Source organism: Pseudopipra pipra, chromosome 1 (assembly GCF_036250125.1).
Source record: "Pseudopipra pipra isolate bDixPip1 chromosome 1, bDixPip1.hap1, whole genome shotgun sequence".
In the NCBI taxonomy this organism is placed as follows: domain Eukaryota; kingdom Metazoa; phylum Chordata; class Aves; order Passeriformes; family Pipridae; genus Pseudopipra; species Pseudopipra pipra.
Genome location: NC_087549.1, coordinates 146,014,621 through 146,038,206, shown reverse-complemented (window position 1 = coordinate 146,038,206; position 23,586 = coordinate 146,014,621). Strand labels below are relative to the sequence as shown.

At 40.8% G+C, this 23,586-nt stretch overlaps 1 protein-coding gene across 2 annotated transcripts in view; it reads right to left on the bottom strand.

Moving 5' to 3' along the window:
* PTPRN2 (protein tyrosine phosphatase receptor type N2) overlaps nt 1–15,919 on the bottom strand; it is a 641,953-nt gene extending 626,034 nt beyond the window's left edge. For both annotated transcript variants that reach the window (XM_064638038.1, XM_064638047.1), the window contains exon 1: nt 15,342–15,919. In XM_064638038.1, the coding sequence (XP_064494108.1) occupies nt 15,342–15,477 (136 nt within the window). In that variant the 5' untranslated portion in view covers nt 15,478–15,919. The remainder of the gene's footprint in view (nt 1–15,341) is intronic.
* Between the last annotated feature and the right edge of the window lie 7,667 nt (nt 15,920–23,586).

The window sequence follows — 23,586 nt, the reverse complement described above, 5'->3', positions numbered from 1 at the left end:
CATTTGATGTTAAGATGCAGATCTCAAGTTCAAAAGTTCACAGAGATATGTGAGAAAGTTTGGATGGGAGTTCACTTTGCTCTCCACTTCTCTGTCCAACACAGCCTTTGCTCACACTGTGGTGCTTCTGCACTTGGTGGAAATTTAGGCAGTTTTGCCAAATGTTCCCGGAGTGCCACTCATCTCGTCAGCTCATCTCATCTCATCTCATTGTGACGCAGACACGTAAAATAGGTCAGATCAATTATGGCCCACAAGTGCCTCCCTCCCCTCAGTGCCTACAGATGGGACACAGTGACACTCAGCTGCAGACAACTGAAGTGAGAGGAATCCCACACCCCACAACTCACCATCCTGCAGAAGTTTCCTCAATTAAAAAAATGTTGAAGTGTTTCTTAACAAAAGCATATTTAGGCAAAAGAAAAAAAAATAATTTTTTTAATTTAAAAAATTCATTAACTTAAAAAATTAATTTAAAAAAATAATTTTTTTTAAAATATCTGATCTAACATAGTCTAATTTCTGAGAGAGTACTAAATTGTTAGAGCTGAAAAGGAATTTGCTGCATGTTGCTATTTCTCATGGGATCATCAATAGGTGTACTTTCCAGTCTGTCTGGGATTAGAAAATAATGAAAAATTGAGCAGAATCTGGTTTTGCTGTAATTCTCATTGGAGGACAGATATCTAAACATTTTGAAAGCTTTTGAAAGCACATAAAAACACACCTATTTTAGTGAAAGCAATGTATTCTTTGAAGACAGTTGAGAAACAGGATTTCTTTTCCTGTTATAGAAAAACCAGATCAGGTAGCAGACACCTCAAGAAGGAGAAGTAAAAAAAGAACCACTACTTCCATGAAAATTCCACTCACATTCTGCTCTTACGTAATTAAAATTAAAAGATGGCTTTATTTGGGGGTGAGGGAGGTTTAATCAAAAGCAACTGACTTTTCTGAACATTCTGATCCTTATATAAACTAAAGCTCCTGGAGACTATCAACAGTCCTTCAAATAAAAATGTGGTTTTCAAAAAACAGAGATTAAGAGGATACTTCTAATGAAGTTGGATAAAGCATAAAAATTATTCTAGTTAATTCAATCAAAATATTTAATTTGGGGTCAATTTGTAATTTACAATTTAGAATCTATAATGCATTTGAGCCAGACACGAATGGTGGGACTTTAGGCGAAAGAAAGAAGGTTTTTACAGTGAGGTTGGTGAAAAACTGGAATATGTTGTCTGGAGAGGTGGTGGATGCCCCATCCCTGGAAACATCAAGGTCAGGTTGGATGAGGCTCTGAGCAACCTGAGCCAGTGGAAGATGTCCCTGCTCATTGCAGGGGGTTGGACCAGGCAACCTTCAAAAGGTGCCTTCCAACCCAAACTGTTCTGTGATCCTGTTCTCTGAGTCTCTGACTCTGATTTCAGGTGTTTCCAATGTCCCTTCTAAAGCCTGGCAATGCCTCCTGGGTGAGCTGAACAAGGAAACCTCCCCCAGTGACCAGACTGGGGCCTCTGTTGCACAGCAGGAGCTCAGTAATTTCCCTCCTGCACACCATGGGCATACGAGGATCTGAAGATACAACTTCTACCAACTAGCAAACCCTTCACTCTGCCCTCAGGCTGCCAAACCAGGCAGTTTAGGCTGACAAAGTCCAGTGTTACCTTAAAAAAAACAAATTTTTAAATATTTCAGTACTTTGCCTTCTGCAAAAATAATATTTTTAAATGTTTTATTCCATTAATGCATCCTTTTCTTAATTTTTTTGTCCTGAGATGGAGCCAAGCCAAACAAATACGAGAAGCTCCCATAAGGAAAAAATTCCAAATGTTGAATAGATAAAATTAAAACCTCTTCAAGAAACACTCTCTGCTGCAGTCTCTTTGTCCCATCAGCCTGTAGGGGAACATTCAGGGGTGGTGCCTGTGCTTGGTTGGCTCTAGTCAGAAGGAGAAAACCATTCAAAGAGCCATATCAGATTAGACCAAAATACTTCTCTATCAGAGACCAGTGGCATTTGCTGGGGGAAAGAAGGTCAGTACATCATGACACTCACCTTGGTGTGACCTTCCCATTTTCCACCCCTCCATCACTGTGGAATAACCCTCAGACCCATCACCCTCATCCCAGCCTGGGGAGCTGATCCCCCAGCAGAGGTGTGTCCCTCAGCAGAGGCACAGAAAAAGGGAATCATCACTCTACTAATATTTTAGAGCCTCATATAATGGGATGGTAAAATATTCACTACCTGAAATTACCCTTTTTGTCTTTGAACCACTTGACTATTTTTTGGTAAAAAAAAAATCACACTGTGAAATCTGGAAGATTCAGTCAAGAAGGACACTAAAGCTTTTTGTCAAATGTGAAAAATATTACTTTGCTGTTGCTACAGTAACATCTTCCTAACAAGTCCTTTAAATTTAAACACTGTCTTAAGAGAGTTCTAGGTCAAGTTATAAAGCACAGTCAAGCTCTTCAGAGGAATCCAGTTCATATTCATCATGGATAAGAATGCAACAGAAAGTTGAAGTAAAGTTTTTACCTATTTCCATAATGACTTCTCTCACTTGCTGTGGTCTGTCCTACTTTATTTCCCCTTAGCCACTCAGTAGTCTCTCTTCTGAGGAGAGAATTCTCAATTGTCTCTCAGGAAATTTCCTAATAATTTTTTATCCTAGAGCAACTTATCATCTTCATTAAAAAACAAAAGCTTACATTTGCAAAAAGATATATTTGCAGAAATAAGTCTTCACCTCCTGAGATGAGACCAAGAACAAAAAGCTATTTCCAATTTGTCACTTATGGAGAATAACTACACATAGATAATATATGAACTGAGAAATTGTGGACTGAATACAAAATTCATTCATGAGATACCTGGGGATTATAGCAGGAGTTTGTATTTATTTCTTCTATAATTATGCAATATTTGGTGTTCTCTCAGTGGTCTTTAAGGTGAAGTCCAGAGTCAAAGTCATTCTTCTAGGGAGTAGCTGGCAATACATACTCTGAGGATCATCTTTGGAAAAGAAGGAACAACCTCTTTCAGTTTTCATGCAGTTGTAAAACATCACTCAGCAGATTTTTGGCACCTGTCTAGTTTCAGAGAGATATTCAGTTCATTTGCATCTTCTCCAATGTGGGTTTTACAGCCCTTCTCAGATGGCAGCACATCCCTACTCGCCAGAGCACAATGAAACCCAAACCTTCGAACTCATCCTAAAGTGATGTGCCATAGCAGTTTTGCAGAAGGCACTCCAACTAGCAGATTCAAGGCAATTTTAGGAATTTCTCTCTAGTTTCATTTTAAAAACCCTGTTCTAATTATCTTATTTGGAAATGCAATGAATTCTTTGAGTAATCCTAAAAATGTATGCAGGTGATACCACTGTGCAGTTTGAATTACAGACTTTTCTGGTGTGTAAAATTCTGATGTCATCAAAGTGCTCAATTATCAAAGAATTGAGGGAAATAAAAGTACAGATTCCACAAAAATTCAAAGAGTAATCAAAATTGCTGTGACCTATATTTTCCCATGTTGAAAACAAAAAGGGTGACACTCACTAAGTGACAACAGCACTTACCTACAGTTAGGCACATGCTTAACTATTTGCATTGGTAATCAGAACCAAAATTAAACTTAAGGCAGACTTAATCATAGCTTTCAGGTAATAAACTGTTACAGAAATAGCTCTCCTGTGATTTATGAAGTGAAAAAAATATCCTAATACCTGATATACTTTATTCACAAATGAAATGTGACTAAAAATAAATTATGAATAAATATAATGTAAAATTCTGTGGAATGAAGAAGCAAGAAGAAACTCCATAGTGAAATTAATCTATTTCCAACAGAGCTGCCAGTTCAACTCTTACTTACAAAGACTGGCAAAAAGAGCTGTGTACTGACTCCAGCATAACAGATAAAATTGTAGTCCACTGACTTCCAGCTAAATAATATATATTCAGGAAGTGTCATATTGGCAGTCTGCAAATGGTTCAGTTTTCTTTTTCTTTTTCTTTTTTTTTTTCCACAAACTGGTATTTAGTTGACATCTGTACAGCTGGGAAGGCTTTCCAAAGGTTACATGGCAGTGCTGAAGCTGGTCAAACAGAGTTCTGTTAGCACAGCTGAGGGGAGCTGGAGGGACTGGAAGGTGGAAAAAATCCCAGGTATAAATGAGCCTCCTCTAAAGAGAAAGGTGGGTTCTTCATGTCAAGTCAGTATCCATTTTGGAGGAGGAGACTTGTCAAAAAATAATGTGAGTCTGGGGAATTCAATTAAGCATTCTGATAACTAGGCTACTCTGACAGTCTGAGGAAGCCCAACCAGGATCACAGGTATAAGAATATGATCTTTATTGCACCTGTTTCTATGAATAGTAGCTGCTTTACTGAACTCTGCATAGAGTAGAACACTTGATTTTTGTTTGGACATGAACATTGCCTAACCCTGAGGAGTGACACAGGTGTGGCTGTCCTAAGTTTTCCAGAGGGACATTCCCAAATAAGGTAACATTCACACTCCATTCTGCAGGACCAGGGTACACCACCAAACAACCAAATCCTTTGGCAAGAAGAATTCCCTCCATTGAGAAGAATTAAGCAGAGTATCTTTGTCACATAGAAGGAAAACATGGGAACCCCTGAGCAAGTCCATCTTCCAGACTGCAACAGAGACAACGGAAAATTGACTAGAAAGAAATTGTTCAAATATTTGTTTGCTAATTCTCTGTCTTAAATAGAACATAGAAATATGTCTTAAACATATTCTGTAAAATCAGGTCTAGGTAAGCCCTGTTTAAATATTTGATGTCTTAAGTCACCTAAACCCTGGAACCCTGGACTAATATCAGTGACATCAAAAGGAACTGAAACTGCAACCCCTCTTATTTACATCAAACACAGAAACAGCTTCAGGAAAAGTGGTGAAGCTACTCATGAAAGGTTGTATTTTACATGCCTCTGTTCATAGTAGAGTCACCTTGTGCAGGGATGAACTTTCACCTGAAAACAAGTTAGTATTATTCTAATATCAGATGGACAAAAGGAAAGATACTGAACGACAAGAAGCCCATTTCATCGAAAGAATGTTAGGTGGCCAAACATCTGTACACACAAATTCAGATTCTGGGAGTTTCATGCAGAGATTTAGGTGAAAATCATCATCCTTTACATGTACTATTTAATTTAGTCTCTCTGGCATGAACCTCCCTGAACTGCATGTTAAAAGAAAGAAGCACCTTTTAATAACCTGTGTAGCCACCCCATCTCTGGGTGGCTGATCCTTTCAGAGCTCTTCCCTACCTGCTAAACTGTGAAAGTAGTTCCACAATCTGAAGAGGATAAAGCATTGTTCTAAAATTCTCTCAAGCAATTCTTTAATTAGGAAAGTTTGACAACTGGGTGTGATCAGTTCCTTCATTCAAGCTGAATCAGACCCTTCAGCAAAGCTCTCTGTTCTACTCTCCCAAACACCAGCCATTTGACAGCTGGTTATTCTCCAGCCTGTGGGTTGTGTCCGTTTCCTCCTCCCTTCTCAGTTATTTACTTTCAGATTACAACCGTTTACAGCAGGTGTTACTCAGACAAACAAAAGCAAATGGACAGAAAAAAACCAGCCCTCATTTTTAGATCTTTGTTGGGTGGCATAAAACCAAGCACATACAGCACTGAAACAACCTTCCCATTCTACTTTTAAATTGCTATTTGATTATAGCATTATAAGTTTCATATTGTCTAGAAGTGTGAGTGATTGCTCCCAATGAACATGATTGTTTTATTTTTCTGCAGCTCTTTAGATGGAAATTCACCACATAGCATCAGTTAACTTTGGTTTTTCCTTTGAAATTTCTCTTTTTGTTATTGTTGCATTTATTCTGAATATACAGTCTTTATAGCTGCTCTTTGTCCTTGGGATTCTTCCACTGTGTGTAACGTATAATGGTAAACTGTAATTATGAGCTGGCCTACTTAACTAAAATAAACTTACAGATAGGTAGTACTAAACAAGAATACTTCAACAACTTTGAAATTTCACTTCAGAATTAAGGAAAGAAAAATTTGCAGAACCTGACCCCAGATATCAAGGGTAAAACAAAAAGAACAAAACAAACACAACCAGATATTTCTTAAATATAGAGGAATCAAAAACCAAAGTTTAAAGAAATACTCTGTGCTGAAGAATTTTTGGGGGAGTTATCTCTGCCAACTGTGTCTTTAACTGCAAGGTGCACTCACCTATCTAAATGCTTGATGATATTTGGCTTGGTATCTCATTTTCATTAATACCCAGTTATTTCCAGGAAGTCATGACAGATGACTAATTACCAAATTTCTCTTTGCCCTCCTTTTTTTCTTCTTTTAGGATATAAGTAAGAAGTGGGATAGTCAGCAGTGACTAGAGCTTTCTCCAACAAATGGAAGGAGTTGCACAATCCACAGGGTGATACCATGAAATAAGAACCAGTGCTTAGTGAGAAGCTGGGCTGGGAGATGAAGCCAGGTCACAGAAGAGATTTGGTGTAATATTTTGCTGGTGTAAGTAAGGCATTGCACTGACTACATACTGAGACTACTGAGCTGTGCTAAAATCTAATTTGATATTAGATATCAAATAAAGCTGAAACAAAAATATTTTATATATAAGGTTTTCACCAATAGCAATAAAATTCTAAAAAAAGACATTTCTCCATGAGGAATAAAACACAAGGTATACATTCTTTAAAAAAACACCATAGACATTCACATTCTTTTCTGGTGATTTATCAGCATTAATCAAGGCTTATAACTTTTGATGCCACATTTTTAATTCAGCACTGAAGAGTAAATACAGTTTAGTGCCTGACTTATAAATCAGTTCTGTAAGAGAGGCCGGGTTAATAGGAGACTGTCTTTTATACAGACTCAAGTCAAAGTTTCATGCCACAGAGAGCTCAGGAGAAATTGTGGCACAAACTAATCCTGCCCCCCAACCCTTCTCCCTGTTGCCATTTCATGGACAGCAGCACTGATTCCAGTGCTGGTTCCACTGCTTGAGAGTCGGGCTGTGGCTTAGTCCATTTTTTTTTTAATTTCAGCCAAACCAAAACCCTTTACAAAAGCAAGATCAACACTTAGTGTCAGGAAGACTATGAACTTTTGTTATTGCCATTTTGTATTGCAAATCTGCAGCCTGATAGTAACTGAAAAAACCACAGACAATTTTGTAATGCACAAAGTCTTCCTCAGGCCTGAAGACGAGGCACGACCTTACAGGTAAAGTAAAGCTGTTGCCTGAAACAACTGCTCTGAGTTTAACTGAATTGTATTGACCAACCAAAAAAGTTGTAGAGAAAGGACAGCCTACCTGGTGCAGATCAGAATATTAAAAATAGAAGAGGTTATAATATCTTTAGCCCTTTTAGGACAGGAACAGACATACAGGTAATTATGTCCTGCAAAATAATGAGAGCAGAAGATTTCTGTGTGCCAGAAATCCAAAATACCTCATTGAGCATCCAAGATTGATTTTCATAAGGCATTTTGTAGAATATGCTGAAGTTCAGATCTGAGAGATCAAAGATAAATTGGGGGAGAGGGAGTGAAAAGGGGGCAGTCACATGTGTCCGGATATTTCCTCACTTTTTGTTGAACTTTGTAAGTTTATTACAATATGTGGTGAGTGTTTGGTCCCCATTGCATTGTCTTCATGAGGACATCTGGAAGTATGTGACATTTTGGGAGGCACATACATCTCTGCACATTACCTTGTGCTTGCTGGCTGTGATTTCAAGCTTATGTAACAATTGTTGCCTGCTGTTGAGCTGTGACTGAAAGAAAAGACCTCACACCCACTACAACCAGCTGTACTTCCCATGAAACTTCTAGTTACTGATTTTACAGGCTAAAATAACTTGTTTAATCAATGTGTTAGTCTGAAGCAAAATAAGTATGCAATGCTAAGCACTCCCTGTCCAGAGGGACTGTGTATCAACAAACTATGTTTGGTTTTTAAGTATGTTCCACTCAAAGAAACTATAGGGAAAGAAAACAGTAATGCAGCAACTCACCAAGCTACTTCACAGAAAATTTCTTCTCAAAAGGAATAAAATCTATAAAGTTAAGTGCCTCTACTCTTTTCAGAAAAAAAAGGTCTCTAGTTGCTTGATGAGTACAGATGCTCTGAATGGCAAACTGTTATGGGGAAAGCTGTAGTGTATTGACACTATGAAATGTTTGGGGTAGCTACAGAGCCCTTTCACTCCCTGCACAAGTAAAGCTGCTAAAACTCACTAAGAAAACTCATTAATCCTGTGTATGCATTAATATCCATACCCTTCATGCCTTCACTTGACTGTCCAAAACTCATGTCTTCAGCTCTCCAACATGAGACTCCCCTACCACTTCTCTGTCTTGCCTGCAGACCTCCTGCTCATTTGTCTGCTTTTATCCCTTTGCTTGCTCATTCTGTTACGCCCATTTCTGCTCTGGCTCCTTCAGAGGTCACCTTCATTGGTCTGCAATTACCAGAGGGTAATTTCCTCAGAGAAATTTCTTTCCAGGATTACAAATATCCATCAGCCACCTCACTTGTTGCAGTCCCTTATGTGACAAACCTTCCTGACTACTCACAGAACCCTCCTAAACAGCTCCCTTGCAAGACCTATAGATCTCAAAAAGTAGTAATGTAGTAATGAAGCAATGTAGTAGATGATCCTCAACCAACGGATTAAGCTACTTCATTAGTGTCACCTCAATGGGGAAAGACAGGGGAATCAATCTCCAAACATGTTTACCTCTCCCCAAATTTAACCTGAGTGTCTAATTTTTGAAGAGTTAAGGTGCAGTACCTATCACTTACATATTTACAGATAGTTACCCTGGCCTGGGAAATGTATTAAGATAATACTAAGCGAAAAGCAATAACTGCACTCACTTATCTGACCTACGTTAGATATGTACAGTTGGGTAAAATTAATTGAAATTTATAAACTAGAAATAGGTTAAAAAGAGCCTAGAGTGATTAGCTCAATTAATTACATTTAGTTAGATGATTCCCACCCCTTACATTAAGAAAAATAAATCCTTTCTATTCCCAGAGCAGTTTCTCACAGTCTGCACACATTTCTTCACTGTTTTTTTGCCACAGCTTTGGCCTGAATGAATGAGTTAATATTTCTATTTTGTGAAACCTTTCTCCTTCTTGTCACCTTCCTTCATTTTCTTATGCCTCAAAGTGGTCCATTGAACATCTCAGTTTTGCTCCATCTCAGTTTTGCTGCAACATTTGACTGTCTCTTCAAAGAGATCTAGTAACTCCATTTAATCTTAAATTTACATCTTTACAGATCATATACAACTCACTAATCTCCATTTCTGATCTCCAATTCCAGTAATTTTACTTCTACTAAAGATTTAATTTCTCATTCTGTCTTTTAAACATCCACATTCCCAACACGTCTCTATTCCTTTTCTTCTCTTGTGCTTGTTGCCCTCCAAACACACACTTCTTAATCTGCATCTTCACCTGCTTACTCCTCATTTGCAAATATAAAACTGTTTGACCAGGAAGAATATTACTCACTGCCTTCCTAGATTTATTAATAATGGTCATGCTGAGCCTAACCAAACACACATCCAGCTCAGCATCCTGGCTGTGACGGAGGCAGCAGTGGACTTTGCCTCTTGGAGGCTTTCCATCCTCTGCCGATTTTATGGCCAAAATCAAATTGATCTTTCCTCCACTTACTGAATGTCCTCCCAAATCTGCCTGTAAACACCAACACAGATTTTAGCAAGACACTGAATTAAACTGATCTTGCATGAATAACTGCAGAGATTTTAGCTTGGTTTTAGCCTACACTGTAAGTGGGATGAGGCCAAAATATGTGTCATTCTTGGGAAGCTGGAAAGCTGGAATATACACTGCCTCTTGGCTTACACAGGTCTGCTTATGGATTTGGACACAGAGATCTGCTGGTCACCACCTAAATCTGAGCTGGTGTCCTTATGCTCTCTTTCCAGGCAATGGAAATCTGATGGACACAGGAGACCCCAGCTCCCTGTTTATCCATGAGCTCTGGCACCTTCAGGGACTGCAGTTCCCTTTTCTCGCCAGTGGCAGCCTTGTCACACTGATGTCTGTAAGCTGGTCACTGTAAGGACACAGGCAACTGCCTACCTATCATTAATCTGCCAACATTAATCACACTTTGTTATTTTAGTAGAACTGCCCAAATTTTCCAGGATCTAGCAACTAGGAATTATGTCAGTAGGCTGACTGACGTCATGGGTACGGTGATGGTGTGGTGTGGTGAAGTTCCTGGGACTGATATTACTCACTGGTAGCAAAAAAAAAAAAAAGGAGGCAGTCAGGTAGAAATATTCTCTTTGATTTCACTAAACACAGAGAAATGTTGGGGGACGCTCAGATAGGAAGCAGAGACAAGCTTATCTTGCCAAAAACTTTTCTGTTTTCTCTTAATCAGTAAGACAAACAAGAAGACACAAAGAAAAAAATCCCTAGAAATCACTTCCAATGAACAAACTTTAGAGCACCCTACAATTACTTCTTTCCTTCCACTTGAAACTTTCAACAAAAATAAGTTAGACTGTAAAAAAGATATTATGGAAAAGTCATGACACGATGCCAAAAATATCAATGAATGTTCTTTACCTGTAATCCAATGGAACTAACACATGGACATGTCTTGATATTAAGCTACTTTCAAGTTGTTCCCTAACATAACTGATTACTTAAGAAACATTTCTAGGATATGCAAACATATTTTTGATGAAGGGAAGAATGCAGTTTCCTACACTGAATCCCTCATGTTCTGAGCACATAGCCTTATCTTAATTTGATTTTTTTGCTGTTATTTTTAATTTCTAGCACTGCATCATAAATTACACTCCATCATCAATAATTGCATCAAATAAATATGGCATTGAAATACCTGAGTGCCTATAAGAAGTTCCAAATTAATCTCACTTGAAAGTGAAGCAATTTTTTTCTGCTGAGCAGATGGTAACACTTTAATTCTCTTACTTTCCCAGCCAGTCTGCTACAAGCCTCAACCAAAATTTTGATCCAAATGCTACTGAAGTCAATGGGAAGGTTGACATTGATTTGGGTGAGCTTCAGCTCAGCAAGGAATTGCAAAACTTCAGTCCTCATGGATCTTTAGGACAGTTGACAAAGGTGTCTGAGAGCAACAGCAATGTTCATTTTGTTATGGTGACATCTGTCCAACTAGAACTAGACCAACAAATAATTCTTTTCTATTCCCCATGAAACACCCATGGACACCCATAGGCAAAATGTCTTCTGTGTTTGAAACACTGACTGAAAAGCCAAAAAAATATATTTTTTCCATCTCTCCTACTCTTTATTTAATTTTCTTCCAATTTAAGAATCAACACTAGAGAAATGCTTTCCACCAATAGCAAAGGAAGTCCCCACTCTTGCAGTTTCTTAATTCTGATCAACTTTAATCAACTGGAGCTCCTAATCCATCTCTGAAATATTTTTTCACCAGTTAAACATGCACACAGCACTTTGTGAAAGTACTACTATTAGCATGCAACATTTTTTATAAGCCTTTGAGTAAAGTTTCTATCCTCAGTTACACTGAAACCCTGCTGAAGTGTAAGACACTGTCTTTGCTCACTCTACGTGTCAGGAATTCACAGCTACAGGTTTAGGAGCATATTTCATGTTTATAGGCTGAAATGTGACTGACTGGCCTCTTTAGTTATTTAGTTAAAAACTAAATTCACAGGCATTTCAGAAACAACATTTTTGCTTGTGATTATCTGAATACAACTTTGAAAGAACTTTTACGCTGTGCATGGAACAAATTTGCATTGTGTATGGAACAAATGTTTCCAGAAATTTCCACAGCATAACAATATACTCATTGAAGAAGAAAATGCAGATTGAAAAATGGAATTGCACACAGCACAAAAGATCAAATTATATTGCAAAATTATATTCACTGAAGGTTATAAGCATCATTTTACACATTAGAGGTCAATGTGAAGGCAGTGCAGCAAGCACACTTACTGTCTTCTGCTACATGTGAGGACAACTTCTGCTGTAAAGTATCAGTGTTCTAGCACTAATGAAAGAACATGATTAAGATGTTCACAGTTTACTTTGTTACCAAGTTCTCTATCTCACCCAGCCTATCTTATGTGAAAATAAAATACCACTGCAACTTTCTGAATCAATTAGTCCACTTAAAAAGCCATACAACAAAAATACTTCAATAGTTGGAGCTGCAGTTTTTACTGAAGGTGCTGCTTAGTATTGTGATCATCAACAGAGGAATAGAATAATCCAAATTTGTGGAATTTAGAAAACATGATCAGGATACATTTTTCACAGATGATTATTTTGTAAAACACTTAAAAAGAAGTTCCACAATCTTCAGTGGACTGCATCTCAAAAATGAATAAAGATTTCTTTAGAATACTAAACTCCCAGCTCCATCATTTCATTAAAGAGTAATTAATACTACTACATACTCAGCTGATTTATTTTTCTGTAGAAAAGACAAGAATCTCTCTCCTGGCCTAGGCATGAGCAAGAAAAGAGAAAGTGAAAAGGCTGTACTTTTCCTCACCTGTTCACATTTAAAATGCTACTATAGATGATCATAGAATGATGGATGATGAAGGATAAATGTCAAGAAATGGAAGAATATGTGCTTTTGTTGATAATAGCACCTTAGAAAATCACCTTCCCACACGGGAACAATTTACAAAGCCTCATGAATTAAATAGGCTGAAGCAGTACAAATCCAAATATTATATCTTATTTAACTGTAACTTTAAATCTTCCAATTTCTTAAACGAGTTTGTAAGTATGTTATAAAACAAACAGGTCACCATTTGGAAATGGATACTATATTGGAAAGTACAGACAAAGTTGACCATAAAAAAGAGGGGAATAATGAAATTGGATGAAAACATCCTATGAAACTGTGAAGGTCATGAACCTGTACTTCTGAAACAGCTTTTAGAAAGAATTTTTGAAATAATAGGGAAAAAAAAATAAAAAAAACCTGCTTCTGTAAATACTTGGCTTTTAAGGCAGTTTCCAGCACACATTATAGAGGTTTGATAATGCATCTGTGTTCAATTTTTGATTAAAGAAGGTGGGACAAAAAGAAACCAAATGAGTATCTTTCACCTATAACCACAAATAATCCTAAAACTTGGACTGTAAAATTACAGTTGTGTCTAAAAATTGCACTCTAAAATGGAGCAGTATCTATTATAATAAATACTTTGAACTCCAGATTAATGAGACCTGAAGCACTGGTCAATAAAAGAAATAAAGGAACTCTAATAAAAAAGACAGCTAAAACTCTTTCACTTCCAGCAATGCAAACATTTTCCTGCATCTTGTCAAACACAATCAATCCTCTCCCATCTTTCACAGAGATCTGTGAGATATCACTTAGCTCCCTAACCTCGCAGGAAGCTGAAAGGCTCAGCTTGTTTTGCTGTGGTTGAAATACCTCTGAATGTTACTTCCCAGACCACTGGATTCCCTGTGTAAAATCAAGGCTGCTCTTCCCCCATTCCCTTCCAGGCAAGGACAGCCTTAACTGGCAGACAGGCAGGCATCCTCACCGAGGCAGAAGCACAGGGAAGCTACAGGGAAGTGACAAACACACAAACATTGTTTGGTAGCTACAACAAGCTGAAAAATATCCTGTGACCCAGACTGATTTGCAGTTCATGTTTAGGGAGAGAGAAGCAAAACCTGACTAGTTTGAAAGCACAGTGTACAGCCTATTGCATTATTAAAGGTAAAAATTACAGCTATCACTTTCAATATTTTTATGCAAGCTTTCTCTTTAGCAGATTAGAAGAAACAGTCTATATCTATAGCAACCAGGAAAGAGGAGGGAGGGATAAATCCAGTCCAGACCATTTCTGCTTAAAACCTTGCATCACTACCTTCACTATAGCATAATAACTCATTTTTATTGCCACTTGACTGAAAACTCATTACAAACATGGCCAGCTGATTTTAATTCCTTCTTAATAAACAGAATATCTATGAGGAAAACTGCACTGACGCCCCTGTGGTGGGTTCCTTTGTTTCCTAAAGTAATTTAATTTTTCTGTCTTAGAAAAAGATTTCTCAGGGACAGTTTGTTTAGCTCTCATTCTATGATCTCCACAACATACTGTGTAGGTATTAAACTGGGAAAAAATACAAAATTCTCTAAGTTATGACCTTCTTGACTTAAAGTGGGCTTCAGGAAGATACTGTAAGCGAATTACAATGGACCGTATTAATAGATATTAATATTAATAGACATTTCAGATGAGCATACAGTCCTGAGTGTCTCACTGCAAGGAAAGGACTGCCAAGAAGAGTATCACGGGAGAATTGCATCGATCTTAAACACACAGAGTTTGTTTTCAGGATCCCTTCGTGCTAGTGTGGGTCATTTCGCAGGTGGGGATGTTCAGTGCAGATGGTACGTTCTAAAAGAGGAAGGGGTTGGCAGAGAATACCTCAACAGAAAGAGGCTGTTTGATGGTCTGCGCTGGGGATTTTTTGACAGCTCTGAGAGAGCCTTAACCCGGAGCCAGTGCTGATTTCCATCTCCAGCAGAACGAGTTGGGGGGGCACACCAGCAAAGGCTGCATCTGGGGGGTTGTAGCCCGGAGATTTTCTGTCTTTTCTAAATATGAGTGCAGTTCAGAGGGCTGAATCCAGTAAACTGGGAGAAGGGTTACATACGTGGAAGCTGGAAGCGTTTTCGGGGGCTCGGCAGTGGCGCACCTCGACTCTGGGGGCCCCGTGAGCCTCCGCGGAAGTTTTCAGCGTGTGGGGACGGAGGGTCAGAGCGGCCCCGCCGAGGGATCCCCGAGATCCCGCCCGGGCAGGGAACGCGGGGGGAGCGGGAGGTTTGAGGGGCCGGGAGCCGGTCGGGAAGGACCAGGGGACGGGGACAGCCAGCGGGAGCCCGTGCTGAGGGACAGGAGGACGGGGACAGTCAGCGGGAGATTGTGATGAGGGAGGGACTGCAGGACGGGGCCACTCAGCCGGAGCCGGCAGTGAGGGACTGCAGGACGGGGACAGGCAGCGGGAGCCCGTAGTGAGGGACCGGAGGACGGGGCCCCTTATCCGGAGCCGGCGGTGAGGGACCGGAGGACGGGGACAGTCAGCCAGAGCCAGTGATGAGGGACCGGAGGACGGGCCCCTCACCGCCCGCGGTGCGGGCGCGGCCGCCGGGGCCCTGCCGAGCCGCCTGCGGGGAAGCCCCCGGGCTCCAGCGGAGGACGCGCTCCCCGCCAGCCCCGCGCCTCCCGCCCCTCGCCCCACTCACCGATCCGCGCCTCGGCGGCGGCCCCGGCGGAGGGCGGCTGGACGCGCGGGGCGGCGGCGAGCACCTGCAGCGGCGGCGGCGGCGGCAGCAGCAGCAGCAGCAGCAGCGGGAGGACGGAGCCGAGCGCGCCCATCATGCCTGGCCCATCGCACGCCCCGCTCCCCTGCCCGCCGCCGCCAGCCCTCACTCCATTGCCGCCCAGCCCGCCCGGTGCCTCCCGCGGCCGCTCCCCGGCTCCGGCAGCCGCAGCAGATTCAACACCCAGGACAGCGACCGGCGCCGCCCGCCCGCCCCCGGCCCCGCCCCGGCCCGGCCCGCCCGGCCCCGCGGCGGGGGGAGCGCTCCCGCTGCCCGCTCCGCCCGCCCCGCCGGGACCGCGGGAGGCGGCTCCGCCCGCACGGACAGCGCTGGGGCTGCCCCCGGGCACGGACAGCGCTGGGGCTGCCCCCGGGCACGGACAGGATTGCGGATCCCCCCGGCCCCACACGGTGCCTGGCCCTGGCGGAGGCCGGGATCCTGCCCGCCAGAAGGGCGGTTTGCTCGCATCCCCCGTAAAGATGGCTGGGGATGGGAAGGGAGTTACTAAATGTGCTTGTTCCGCACACCTGTGCAGGAAACAATGGAGCCATGCAGAAGCAATGGCCATAAACTGAAACACAAGAAGTTTCACCTCAGCGTGAGAAAGAACTCTTGACGCTGAGGGTGGCAGAGCACCGGGACAGGCTGCCCAGGAAGGTCAAGGAGTCTCCCTCTCTGGAGACATTCCAAACCCACCTGTAAGCGTTCTCGTGTCACCCATTGCAAGTGACCCTGCCTTGGCAGGAAGGTTGGACTTCCAACCTTCCAGAGGTCCCTTCCAACCTTAACATTTCTGTGATTCTATGAAACCAGTTGACCCTGTCAAAGTTTTGTCCTGATACATGTGGCACCTGGGTGGATCGTCCCTGTGGCCTCCTCAGCAGTGGTTTATTTACTGGCCATCCTGAAGGATTTTATGAGCCCTCAGGTAAACGCCTCTGTGAGTTTGCCTGGGAGGCGCCCACATGGATGACATGTTCATCCCCCGCCTCCTGTCCCCGATTCACTCCACATGTGTGGGAGCACCAGTCCAGGCTGCCAGGAGGGATCAGGAGACTCAGGCACAAACCCATGGACTTCCTCCTGGTTCACAGGTTCTCCTTTTCTCATGAATTCATAGTAACAATACTTAGCCATTAACGCAGCAGTCACAGCCACTGAGTTGGAACAGCACAGGTGCTGTGTCTCCTGGCAGGGGATGTGTTTTTGGCTGGGACAGCCAGGTCTGTGCCACACTGAGTGATGGCTGGTCCCAGCCCCCTCTGTCAGTCAAACATCTGCTTTATTCCTCCCTAAAGTTTCAGATTCTCCCAACCTTCTTCATTACTTCAGCCAAACAGCTCTAACTATACCTGACATGCCCCAGCCCTGGCTTTTGCCAGGGACAGTCATGACAGATTCAGGCTCCAGCTAAGTAAAGGTACTCAGGGACTAAAAGTTGTAATACATGAAGTGGCTTTGCCATAGACCAAAAAAATAAATAACAAAAGCCCACAGAACAGACTAACCCTAGAAGAACACAAACATTCCTCCTTGCTCACCTCAAAGGTGGCAGAGACTACAACACCAACAGATCCAGGCCAGGGTTGACACAAGTCCAGCTACCATGTTGGGACCAGCTGTGACCTGCCACAGTGTATCAGCCAAGCCTGGAGGCCCAGTCAGTGCTTTGCCCCAGGCTTGGGGCAGGGGGAGAGGCAGAGAGCTTGTGGGGGGCACAAAAGGGGCACTTACGGCTCCTGGTGCCCTGACAGGCAGTTGCAGACTTCTCTTTCTCTCTCAGTTTTGCTCTGTGGGAAAAGCCTGAGCCTCTGTGCTGGGGAAAAGGAGTCATGGCTTCTAGAGCTGGTACAAAGTCACCTCCTTTCCTTTGTGGTTAAGGTTGGTGAATTAGATGCAGAAAAGGGGCTACATGTGATTTGGAAAACAGAAATTTAAAAAAAATATATTGATACTGGATCGTCTGTTCAAGCATTTCTGTCCTTGAGGTCTGTTACATGACTGCTTACGTCTTGCAGGGGAGTGGTTTCACTAAGCCAAAAGGTCTCTTTACCTCAGGAAAATCAATTTTGACGACTCTGAAAGAAATGTGAGCACTGAAAGGGGAGAAACAGAAAAGAAGGGAAAAGCGTTCTATGGAAAGGACAAGATGAGAAATGAAACTGCTGAAACATAAATTAGTATATTCTCATGGGTTATGCAAACCATCTGGCTTTAAAAGCTAGTAGTAGGAACATGGAAAAAGGTCATTGGAATTAGCAAAGAACTGCAAAACAACTGAAGGTAAGAAAGGAGCAAATGGCAGACACAGCAAGAGAACAAGTTGTACGTCAAAATACAAAATAGCAGGGATATTACTGGAAGTCCTTGCAGCTCTGCAAGGAGTGATTTGCATAGCTCCTGTGAATTTATGATCAAATACTATGCAGATTTTAAAAGGAAATTAAAATTCTTGTACCCACTCCATGCAGAGGATTAGCAAAATAATAACATTTGTACAAAAGCATATGAAGCAATGTGAAAAATCAAGACAGAAAGGGCATTCATCGAAGACAGGGAGAAATCCTTGAGTATACAAATTTAGCAAAGACAGTGTGAGTCAAGTGTCAAGGAAAGAGTAAAGAGTCAACTGGTAGGTGAATTAAGCATTTGGAAATAACTCAAGTAGCAAGTCTCAGGATTGGAGAGTGTAAAGCATTTCCCACCTGGTTGTATTTTACAGTTTTATAGGAGGCTGCACCTTAGAAAGATACACAAATCTGTCTTAAAACCTCAGGAGCAGGCAGATTGAAGTCAGTGGTATTAGGTATAATGAATTTTGTTAATGGTGTGTAAAATCTGCAAGACTTGAGTCTGTGTGCAAATTAGATTAATAACAGTATCACAGTGTAAATAACATGTCACATGCAAGCTATTTGCTGGTTCACAGTCGTTTTCAAGACATTCCTCAGTGCCAAGGTTTTTAATAGTTTGTGTAATAAATTAAGCATCCATGTTTAGGTCTACCAACCTTGTGAGGTTGTTTTGACTGAGGTTTTTCTTATCATGTTTTCAATAAGTTTCTGAACTGTGGCAAAAGAAATCCTGAAGTGTGCAACTCATTGTGAAAATTACTAGAAAGACTAGAAAAATTACTCCATTCCTGAAGTCAGGGATGTTGTGGGGCTCAAACAGAACTGTAGGACTTGATAGTTTTGAAAAAGGCATAGAAGAGGGTATCAGCAAGTGATTTCTGGAAAGGCATATTAAAATCTTTTTGGTAAGGGATTCTCTACTAGCAAAGATATTGAGTGGTGGCTGAGAGGGTAAAATATCAGCTCCCTTTTGGTAATGTGTCTGGAGGTGAATGTGATGCTGTATGAAAGAATGACATTGGAAATTATAGATCTGCAAATTTCAGCACAGCAAATAACATATTGAAGTTTAGCATGTCCTTAATTGCTGGAGCTGAATCTTTTTATGATACCCATTTAGATGTGAAAAACATGCTAGGCAGAGTGAAAGAAGAGCTGGATAATCTATATGATTTTATGCATATGAAAGATTTACATCCTTATCCATGGTAACCACAGCTGAGCAGGAGTTTTTCAAGGAAACACTTTTCTATTTGAAAATGCTGTGTTGTCTGACTAAGGTTTTTCATGAGAAATATACATGTTTTAATCAAAAATCCACTAGTAAGGGCCAGAAAAAAAGATCTGGAAGGGGGCAGAAAAGAACCCAGAATGCCTAATTAGCCCAGCAGCCAGAAAACATGTGTAGCCAGATTTTAAAGGTTCAAATTTTTGCTCTGGTTGATTCAAAGACATGAACTAACCACTGGATATTTAGGTCAGCCTCCATCTCAATCTCACTGGGCCGTTCAAGATTAAAAGGAAACAGTCCTGCTAGAGAAGACCTTAGTGGTCAGTAGTTTAGTATGGAAGAGGCAAGAGAGTGAGTATAGAATTTATTTTGTTAGTACTGTTTAGAATTATATATTAGGAGTGGGGTATTAATAAGCTGGAAATTGAATTATTGATAGAATTTTTTAGAGATGTAAGAACAAAAGGTGCCAAAACTACAGGGACCAAAAATTGGGTAGGTGTAAAAAAGAAGAAAAACACAGAATTCTCTTAAAGTAGAACATTGCCAGAGAATCATTTAGGCATGAAGATACACAAAGGGAAAATACTCCTAGTACTTACATACTTATAAGTAATTGTGCTATGAATAAAATGTTGGAAACAGGATTAAAATAATATGGGATAGTTAAAGGCTAAGTATAAGAACACCACAAAGGTAGCATCTGAGTCTTACTGTGTATTTAGCTACTGAGGTCATGTTTGAAAGCTTTTGCAGGTTTGTTTTTTAATGACAAATGGGAATTATATAAATACAAGCACAGGTACATCTGTGTGATTGTAGAAATTGTATCTGTGTATTTGTACAGGACAGAACTGCACGTTTTGTCTATTTGCCAGTTTATCCAAGTATAAAGAAGAGCCTGAACAAAAGGTCAGTTCCAGCTATTCTAAATACACTCTACCTGCACAGACAAACAAGCCCTTAAAGAAAAAAAAAAACAAACACTAAAATTACCTTCTTCATTTTCTTTCTTTCTCTCATCACTGTCATCCGCCCTTCCCGAAATCAAGACTTCTGAGCAGGTTATTGCAGATCATTTGTCCTGTTAACTGGTCCAAAGTCCACAGGGAACAATATCTTTCAGGCAGTTTATCTAAGTTTCAGTAACACAGATATCTTGGCAGAGCTTTAAGATGTACTGGGGGGTTGTGAGGGGTGAAAGAGGAGGGAAAGTGATAGAGAGGGTTGTTCTATATCCATGTCCAGACAAGACAGAATTTATACTATTTTATTATTTACATTTTGTGGCTTAAAAGAACATAGGTAAAATATTCAAAGCCTGTAGATGTATCTACAGCCACAAATGGAGATTTTGCAGGCTCTGCTGCCCATGCAACCTTCACTGTGCTTTTATGAGGGCACAAAGAGCTGGTTGAGCAGCGGGAAGGCTCCTGCACCTTGCTTGTGAGTTGAGGACTTCTTTCACAAGACTGTGAAAAACGAGGCCAGAAAAAACATCTCTAGAGCCACCTCTTGCAGTACCATGGTTACAAGAGGAGCAGCAGTGATTGCCACTTTGCACTTTGTTGGTGTGAGCAGTCACAGACTCTGGGTTAGCAGCTTGACAAGCATTGGAGTCTCTCCAGGGTGATCTGGCAAAGACACTCAAACAGTGACTGGAATATTTTGGTTATATTTATTCACTGCTGTTGATGGAAACTTTAAAGTGACAAGATTTATATTTAAATTATGGGAGGGGGATATTGCAACTGTATTGCAGAGGCTGTAATGGCCCTTGGTATTAAAAACCATCAAGGAAGTCAACAGAAATTCTGCACGATGCACTCACAAGTAGTTTCTTTTACTCATGTATATTGAAAAAGTACATACAGTACATATAGCTCTATGTATTTTATCCTTTCATTAAGAGAAAATATATCACTTATTCCATGCACAAAAATATAGAATTAAAATACTTAATATTTTAAAGCAGTTAAGAAGGAAGGACTTTACCCTGCAAGAGTGACTAACAATATATCTAAAAAGCCCTCAAGTGCCTGAGACACTAAGATTGTTTAGAGGATGAGAAGCTCTACAGAAGCCTGGATTACTGAGAGGTAAATTCATACCACTCTCTCCACAGCAGTTCAAATACTCACTTAAATTTCAATTTGGTGGTTGTATTCTGCATTCAGGAACTAAATTTATTAAAGAAATAGAAAGTTCTTAAAGGGAAAAATCTTTAACTGGTGTGAAAAGGTGTAGCCCAAGGTCATATCAGCAGTGCTTGTGGTCTTTACTTTTCACTTATTCAGTATTTCATAGAATAAAATAGTATATTTTCAGTAGTTTTCATTTCATATCTATAAAACTAGCAGAGCCTTTGACATTTTTAAATTAATTCATACTGAATCCAGTTTAGCATGAAAATAAATATTTGCAGGGTCTAGAAGATATCAGATTGCTTGATGAAAGAGTGTGGTATGATTAACTTTATGAATATCACAGCAATTCAGTTGTATCTAAGAATGATGTTTTAATGTATGGTTGATTTCAGCTATTTCAAAGCTTTTTTTCTTGTTTTCAAAATTATATTAGAAAATGTCTTTGGTGCATGCTACAAATTTTACTCTAGATATTTCAGCATCACTGATGAACAGGAGGAAAAAGGCCAGAAGAAGAAATCCTTGAGAACTGTGCAACTGTACAACTGAGAGAATTTAAAAAAGGAAAAGAAAAAAAAGTAGGTTGATTTTAGTTATGATTGGTAAGCTGTGAGCCAGTCTTTTATTCCCTGTGCTGTAGCTGAATGATAATGTTTTTTATGTGTTGCTGGAAAGGAGCCTGAAGTGGAATGTTCAGGGCCTAAGAGATGAAATGCAGCTACAGAAAATTACCTGTGAGAATAACAGGAGATGTGACTGACATTAACTGAAGACTAAACATCTCGGTATATGAGTGCTTAGGGTTCCGTGTTTTGAGCTGACTTGTAGGGCTGCAGGAACCCTCGGTACCACACCACCACTTGGGTGTGCATGGCAGTTTGGGATTGGGAGGAAGATTTCCATAATCTCTCCTGATGGTTTGCAGGGATGCTGGAGAGAGCAGCTCCTGTAAATGCCAGCATTTGCAGGTCTGGACTCAACCCAAAGTCGTTTAAGATTCATTTCAAATTCTAGCTGACTTGTTCAAATACCACTTGTGTAATACCTAGAGGAAGCAGGGTGCCAAAGCTGTGTTTGATGTAAAACTGGTGGAAAAGAAGGAAAAGGTGGCATGAAGCAACCTTGGATGGATGTTCAGAAGCTGTGAAGAACAAACTCCCGGTGACTCAAGACGGGGATACGACAACTGATGAATCTGGACTCTGAGGCCACTTTTGGCATCTTTGTATCTAGTGTCAGGCTATAAAAGGGAATTCAGGCTTTACTGGGAGAAGGATAGCTGCTGTGAGAACAAGCACAGGTCACTGATGTGCTCTAGAGCTGGCTCCTTTTGACTGGGAAAGGCTCAATTTCTTGCTAATACTCACCATCACCTCAGATCAACACAGAGGCTGAACTGTGACTTGCCTGTTTTGTAGTCATTAGGGACATATTTCAAAATCAAACCCACTTGAATTCTTACTGATTTTTATGGGCAGTTAGGGTTCTCAGCACAGCTGAAAAACTTAGTCTGAGCACACCACGATGGGTAACCAGACGAAAGGATTTGAAACTTGTAAATGTTTTTTTGAGAATGGGTTCTCGTTCTTCGAAAACCAGCTTGAAACCCTGAGGTGCACACTGAATAATTAGATTTGGCTACCATTGATCAAAATTGATTTGAAATGTCAATAGGAAGGCAAATCTTAAAATTAATTAGGTGCTTTTAATGGGAAGGAGTTCAGAAACAGTTTAAAAATTCTATTTTCATCCATCTCTGCTAATCTGTAAGACTTGATGCTTGGTGAATGGATTTTACAACCAATAACTAATCCCCTGAGATACCCACTGCTCTTGTGCTCAATTAAAGGATGAATGAGATTACTGCACTTTGACATCCTGAAAGAATAGGCTTGTAGTTGATTAAAGCCACTGGGGAAGCTCGGGTTACATGTCCCTCACTTGCTGTGCCTGACTCAGGATCAGTCTGGTTCAAGAGCTGAGCAGCCACACCTGCAGCTGGAGGTGGGTGCCTTGAAGGGACAAGTGTTATAATCTGACATCTCACACTGAGTTCCCAAAATTGAGAGACATTTGTTACCTTAGTCTCACCGTGCACTTGTAAGATGGTGATAAGTAAACCTACAAGGAGCTGGAAAGATCCATGAACCTTTGTGAAATTCTGGGGCTGCAGGAGTAGTGCCATAGTAAGGCACTACTAGTAAGGCAGAAGTTACAGTGTTGTCCTCAGAGCTGGGTGTGAAGAGCTCGCAGCACACTAAGTGTAGAGCTGTGAAGTGAACCACCAGTGGAAAAAAAAAGCACTGACTACTTGCTGTCTCATCAACAGTGAAGGGTTTGCATCATTCATAGAGCAGATACAGGGAAGAGTTTGTGTGAAATAAGCAACTTCTCTTAATGTGATTAAAGACATCATGTCATTCAACACACAATCA